The sequence below is a fragment of the Oryzias melastigma genome, linkage group LG21 (genome assembly GCF_002922805.2).
Source record: "Oryzias melastigma strain HK-1 linkage group LG21, ASM292280v2, whole genome shotgun sequence".
Taxonomy (NCBI): Eukaryota; Metazoa; Chordata; class Actinopteri; order Beloniformes; family Adrianichthyidae; genus Oryzias; species Oryzias melastigma.
This window is the reverse complement of record NC_050532.1, coordinates 18,469,280-18,475,932: the sequence shown is the minus strand read 5'-3', so window position 1 is coordinate 18,475,932 and position 6,653 is coordinate 18,469,280. Positions and strand designations below refer to the sequence as shown.

General features: G+C 34.2%; 2 protein-coding genes across 3 annotated transcripts in view; one reads left to right on the top strand and one right to left on the bottom strand.

The window, feature by feature from the left end:
- Positions 1-105: 105 nt before the first annotated feature.
- On the bottom strand, positions 106-2,149 carry LOC112155359 (glucose-6-phosphatase 2). Its single transcript, XM_036209646.1, has 5 exons — positions 1,315-2,149; positions 1,131-1,244; positions 938-1,045; positions 739-860; positions 106-654 (listed from the first exon to the last, which is right to left on the bottom strand). The coding sequence occupies exons 1-5, from the start codon at positions 1,530-1,532 to the stop codon at positions 143-145; spliced, it is 1,074 nt and encodes a 357-aa protein (XP_036065539.1). The 5' UTR covers positions 1,533-2,149; the 3' UTR covers positions 106-142.
- Positions 2,150-2,246: 97 nt separating this feature from the next.
- spc25 (SPC25 component of NDC80 kinetochore complex) overlaps positions 2,247-6,653 on the top strand; it is a 4,721-nt gene continuing 314 nt past the window's right edge. Inside the window, exons 1-7 of one of the 2 annotated variants that reach the window (XM_024287177.2) lie at positions 2,247-2,386; positions 3,084-3,251; positions 3,858-3,923; positions 4,079-4,225; positions 4,316-4,441; positions 5,515-5,613; positions 6,036-6,166. In XM_024287177.2, the coding sequence (XP_024142945.1) occupies positions 3,101-3,251; positions 3,858-3,923; positions 4,079-4,225; positions 4,316-4,441; positions 5,515-5,613; positions 6,036-6,160 (714 nt within the window). In that variant the 5' untranslated portion in view covers positions 2,247-2,386; positions 3,084-3,100 and the 3' untranslated portion in view covers positions 6,161-6,166. Of the gene's footprint in view, positions 2,387-3,083; positions 3,252-3,857; positions 3,924-4,078; positions 4,226-4,315; positions 4,442-5,514; positions 5,614-6,035; positions 6,308-6,653 lie in introns of those variants that run through there. The other variant, XM_024287175.2, reaches the window with a different exon arrangement.

The following is a 6,653-nucleotide window of genomic DNA, read 5'->3' as shown; positions in this document are numbered from 1 at the left end:
TTATTTTTTGAGTGAGACTCTTTCAAACCATCATTGGGTAAAATGATATGCAAAAACAACACAAATTTCAGTTTTATCCACACAATAATGTTTTTTATTGCCAATATAAAACAAATGAGACATTAAGGCAGATTCTGATATTTTAAATAGATTTCCTGTCCTTATCTCTGATCAGAAAGTGAACACAGTAAGGGATAACTGCAACCACACCCAGAGGGACTGAAGCACTTTTACAGAATGAAAATATGTAAAACAGAGTCTCAGTATGAGTGGGCATATTAATGAGGTTGTATAGCTGCAGAAATGTCAGACCTGCAGCCATGCACGTGACTCTGAACATGGTTTTGTAGCCATTCGTCCTCTTGCAGCTCTGAATGAACATCTCAGAGTTCACCGCCAGGCCCAATCCGAACAAGGCTCCCAGGTTTCTCACCAGACCTGCAAAGGGTGTGGTGTCCAGATGGATCCAGTCGGGATTAGCGCACCACTTCTTTGCTTTTGAGACGGACCATGAGGGATCGATGTCCATCAGTGTGAGGAGCAGGTAAAAACAAACGGCAAACGAAAGAAGGAAAGCGTTGGCCTGGAGGTAAACTTTGAAGCTGGCGTTGCAGACTGAAGCGATGTGATCAAACCCTTCAGCAACCAGCACACCTTCAAATGTAAAAGTAAAACCATATTTTTATCTTTAGTGTAAAACACAAAGGTTTACAAAAGCACTGGCAGACAACAACAAACCTGTAAAAAGACCAAGGACAACCTGATGTGGAAAATGTGTTGCAATGAAGACTCTGGAGACACCAACACTTATCTGTATCGCCCAGAAAACCATCCACAAAGACAACCTCAAGAGATAAAACCTAAGAAAATGCCATATATTTAGAACAGTCACAAGGAAACACCATGGTAATGTGAAAAATACAATACACTGGCGCACCTTTGGAAGCTCCAGTGAGATGAGACAGTGGAGGGCTTGGCAAAGTTTAGAGCAGAGGTGATCATCACATACCAGACACATGATGAGCCCATGGCATGACCTGATGGACTGCCTGCATAAAAAAATAAAAAAGAAATGTGTTCAACCTTTTGCATTTGTTAAAATTGTTTGCTGAAAATTTTTGCATTAAAACTTAACTGGCCCAGTTTCACACGTTATGTAATACTGTTCCAAATGCGGCACTGAATTGTTGTGGTACAAGTGCGTTTCTTGGACCCACCAATAAGGCCGCTGCCCATACAGGATCCTGAGAAGGAAATTGGTTAATTTACAATCAGCAAAACAAAGATAGAATCATTGTTTTAGAGAAATCTTACCATTTAAAAATTAGATTGAACCAATCTCCAACAACAGCCACCCAAATCATCTTGGTTCCAACATCATGATTGAGATGGAACCAAAATGGGAAATAAAAATAGAAGATATTACGAGGGTCACCCACAGTTGACATGAAGTTGAGCAACCCATGGTAGTCTTTGTAGTCGCTCTGCAAGTGCTGTATTACCAGCACACCAAAGCTGTGAATAAAGTCCATCTGGAATCCCTTCTACACAGAATAGATGCTTCAACTGCCCCGGTCAAAGCAACATGAATCCCCCCTCTTAGCTCACATGACTTTATATTTCAGCCTGGCCTCATAAATCACCCATCACAGCCATGGCAACAAGTTTAAGTTGTTTAAACTCATATGGAATATCAGAATGTGTTCCCAAAGCATGAGGACCATTAGGACACGGTACAAAAACAGTTTAAAGCTCGTGTAGTCACTAAGTGTTTCACAGAATGTTACATGTACAACTGTCAAATATTAACCATTAAACACACACCGAGAGAAAGTGCACCCTGCAACCTTTCAGCCTCATTAATATTGTCATTGTCATGTCTTAATGACTGTAGAAACAAAATTGCCTTTTCCCAACTCTCAATGTGAAAACACAATCCATATGTCATCCTCGGATGAGTTTAAAACATTTGTCTATTTTTTAAAACTAAAAATAATGAGCACTTAAACATATATTTTATTTTTTCGTTATTATTTTGTATTGAAAGACAGATTTTAAGAATCATCTGCATTTCCTCCGTTTCGCCACTGGGTGGAGGTAGAGAACAAAAAATATTAATTGATAAAATGAATAAATCTATAATAGAAAATGAAATAAAATGATGAATATTTCAAAAATATGGATACTTATTAAGCTTTGGTAAAAAAAAATATATATATATAGCTAATATTTAGTTTTAAAAACTACGGAAGTTAGGTTATAAAAAGCGGAATACAACAACACACGTAATTTCCGGTGTCGTGCAACCGCGGATTTTTGAAAATAACTGTCTCTACGTCCAAGCAATACTGACAATAAACGGTCTTCTGGTTGTCTTTTGATGAAAGTAAGTAGCCTATATACATATCTAAAACATAATCCATAACTCTTATATAAGGGAATTGTTAAATATGTTATGTTTATTTAGTAAATGGCAAGCTAGTTTTCAGCTAGCATCTCTAACCGACGCAAATCTGCTAGCATTAGAGCTAGCATGCTAACATTGTTATTCCATGCAAACTATCTTTTTCCAATATTGATATTACAGTATAAGGAAAGTTGAATAACACATTAAACATCAGTTAAACGCGTTTAATCATTTCGTAAAAGTCACGTTACGATATTTGCAGTCAAAACTTGTTTTAGTCTTTTCGCTCATCGTTAAAGTTAACCAGCAACTACTCCATTTGGAAAATATATCAAAGGTTGAGGTTGAAAGTTGAAAATTTTGTGGTGTTGGTCTTAATGCTCACTACTGTGGAACTTTGATGCATAAAATGTGGATTATTTAGTCTACTTGTTTGTCACAATCATTGACTGTACATAATACATGGCAACATGGTTCACTTCCAAAACTTGAATTACTATAATTTTGTAAAGTAGTCATTGTGCATTAAACCACTAAACAAATAATTTTTTTAGGGTTCACTCGTTGATGAAACCCACTCTTTGTCACCCAAATGTACTGTTTTCTCTAACACCAGCAGGACATTTTGTATTCCAGGTGTCCTATGACTATATGTTTTATTCTTTTCCTACCACAGACTGATATCAGAGCATCATGATGTCCATTACTGACCCAAACATGAGTGACAGGTTCACCAGTGAAATGGAGGAGATCCACAGTAAACACCTGAAAACCTACGCTGACATTATCGACATGACCACCGAGTTGTCCCTCTCCCATAAACAGCTTGTAAAGTCGGCGTTTGGTAAGCTATAATGTGTTGTTTCTCAGTTTATATTTGTTTTATTTGCATTTATTTATTTAGAACAAAGCCCCTCCCAAGTGAATAGGGACATTTCAGCATATTATTTAAAAAAATGCAGGAATGAAATGCCAAATATTCATGAAATCTGCTGAACAGTGAGGCTATTTCAGACATGTTAGGATAATAATGGTGTTCAACTGTTCTTTAAAAGATAAACAATTTGAAGAATCTTCAAAAACAAAAGCTATCCCACTGAGGTAGTGTTTATTAGATTTTTTACCACTGAGAAATCTTTTTTTTTTTTTTTAAATCCAACACCTAAGTTTTTTTTTGGGGGGGGGGGACAAAACAATTGCATTAAGTATTTGACCTGTTTTAAGCAAAATCTCTGCGTGTAATCTCTTTTAAGTGCCTTTTTAACACTTTACTCTGCATCTTAACTAGATATTTTACTGAGGTGTGTAATAACTTGTGTAATTACAGAAAAATTGAAAACTGCAGAATTGCCAAAAAAAAGCTTAACCTAAAAAAATTACATTTTGAACTTTTTGAAAAATCTAAAAATAAGTTTAATGCCTTTTTCCTTCTTTGATTTTTTTTTTACAGAAACATGCTTGAAGAAATGCGCAGATGATGAGAAGCTATTTGAGACAATAAAGACGTACAAAAAAGGTGAGTTTCTTCATGTGTGACACAGATAAGTTTCTGTGTTTCTATTCTTAGTTCTAATGCAACATTATAATAAAATCCAACTCATTTCTTGCCAACCTTGATGTGATTAACACGTAGCACTGGATTTAATTGACACAGATTTTTTATTTTTTCAGATCTGGACCAAAAAAGTGTGGCACTTAAAGAAAAACAACATGCTATTTCTGATATGATGTCTGAAATCCAGGAGAAAGACACAGAGAAGGAAAAAATCATTCAGAAAATAGAGAATCTCAAAGAAGAGCAAATCAAGAGAAAAGAAAGTAAGACACTTGGAAGCTTTGTTAATGATTAATCACAAGTTATTTTAACAATCATTTGGGGACTTATTTTATTTGTTATTTTTCACCCAGTTATTGAGAATCAATATAAGGCAAACAAAAAACGTCTGAGGAACCTCCAGAAAGCCAGACTGGTTTTTCAGGATCATTTGGGACTTGAGATACGAACAATTCTCAGCAAAGCACAAGCTGCAAAAGGTAAGCAATGCATTTAATATGATTTATTTAAAGTCTGGTTTTTAATGCAGTAGTTTGTGTCTTGGAGCAAAAAGGTTTTGTGGTTTAAGACACTCAGTTTCTTAAAAAAATATTAATTGTTCTCTTTTCTGCTATTCAAAATAAAACAGAAATCGCATATCAAAAGACAACAAACATTCACAATAAAACCTTAGCTTTAAGATGTGCTGATTTTTTTATGTTTTTTTTTTAACCCCTTCAGGGCCAAAGTATGGGGAACTAATCAGTAAAAGGTGTTGCAGATCTGCAACACTTGCCTGAAAAGAGTTAAAGCAAGGCAGCTTTATTTGTAGAATACATTTAAAAGACAAGCATTTTAAAGTTCTTTACAGAAATACCAGAGCTTTTAGCAGTGTACGGGAAAACTAAATGATTATAACACAAAAAAGAATAATTCATTAAATGTAAAAAAAAAAAAAAAATCAGAAAAAACACTTTGCAACGCTTTAAATCATAAACAGTTAATGGGGCTTTGGTTCTTATCTGGAATCTAGATGTTTAGTTGCACTTTTAACATTGTTTGAATTTCTTTCAGTGTTTTAGTAAAAATCACTTCTGCTAACAACATTTAAGCTCAAATGAATCTTGAGTTTGTATTAGTTTATTGTGAAGAATCATCTTTGTCCATGGCGATTCAGTATCTGATCTCAGGTGTTTGTCACATATATACCTATGCCTCCACTGTTTTGTCTTTTAAAGTTTTCTGGCAAAACTTTTTTGCTGCATTGATAAAATATCTTCCCATTTATTTAAATTTTAAAATATTCTTGACAGAGTTTTATTAAAGGGTATATATTAATTCTAAACTCATAGCTTTCTAGTTAGGCCTCCGCGTTGTCCTCCCGCGTTGCCATGGTGAAGTGAGGAATAATTTTCTCTTTGAATGGCTTGGACTCAGTTTAATTATCACATTGAGATTAATTTGGACTCAGATGGTTTAGTCTAATTCCTTCTTTCAGGAGTGAAACTCTTTCATGACTTGTGTAAAGGAATGACTCTCTACAGAGTTTTTTTTATTTCTGTTTCATCAAAAGGTGAAAAGTTGCAGTTCGTTTATCGAAACATCAACCCGTCTGACCCGGAGAGCGCTTACGTCATCACAATGGGGATCAAAGAAAATGGATCATACCAAAGTAAGTTGGACCCAAATACAAAAAAAAGCTTTATTGGTAATTGTTGTTTTTTTGCATTTAAATTAAATCGAGATTTTTTTTTCAAATAATTGAATATACAGTTTATTCCGATTCACTGGCTTTAAGTTCTTCTATAAGAGTGGTATTTGTTTCCTGTAGGACTATCATTCTCACATTTAATTGTGAAAGTATTGTAGCCAAAATGTTTTTATTTTTTCCTATGAAAGCATCACCACTCAACTTTTGTTTTTTATAGTTTTCTTGGCTTCTTCTTTTTTACATGAACATTTAGCATTGTAAATGTGTTTCTTCAAAATTATATTAAAAACATGGTAAAGAAGGAAATAATGTAACTTTTTTTTTTCTTTGAACAAAAAGTATAAACTAGTTTGATATTCATCCAAGTATTTCTCTGATTACAGTTGTGTCCAGCGATCCAGTTCTCGAGTGTTTGTCAGACCTGGAAACCCGACTTCAGGAGACCAATAATTTAGCAGCATTTCTAGCGAACGTCAGGAAGGAATTCATCAGTCAAGTACGCCGCTGAAACGGAATCGTTCATGACAAAATGTGGCGTAAAGTTTTCACAGGTGGAGGAAATGAAGACAGTGGAGATTTTATTACAGCTTTTATATCTGCTGAACAAAGTTTTAGCAGTTTAATAAAATAAAATGCACACAGTTTTACAAATATATTTCCACAGTTTGTCAGATTTGATTTTTGTGTTTGTAATTTTAAACCCTTGGAAATGCTTCAACTTACTTTTGTAAATTTCATAAGAGCTGTTTGGCTTTTTCTTCATTACTCTTAAATTCTGAAACCATTCCTTGTAAATACTTGTCACTTATTTCATTTTATTATTATTAATATGACAAAGTAATTGTATTCTCTAGTTGGTCATGTTTATGTAATAAAGAAAAAGTTCATGAAACATCAGTTTTAGAATTTTTTTTCTATATACAATTTTATAAATAATGAAGAACAAAATGATGGAATAAAAGTCCATCCATCCATCCATCCATTTTCTTGACCGCTTCCTC

Bases quoted from the DNA above. Each gene is read 5' to 3' on its own strand.
- LOC112155359 (XM_036209646.1), bottom strand. From the start codon at position 1,532: ATGGACTTTATTCACAGCTTTGGTGTGCTGGTAATACAGCACTTGCAG. The intron at 1,046-1,130 runs GTTTTAATGCAA...TTATGCAGGCAG, and splicing joins TGTGAAACTGGGCCAGTTAA to TCCATCAGGTCATGCCATGG. The intron at 861-937 runs GTGCGCCAGTGT...GCATTTTCTTAG, and splicing joins TCTCACTGGAGCTTCCAAAG to GTTTTATCTCTTGAGGTTGT.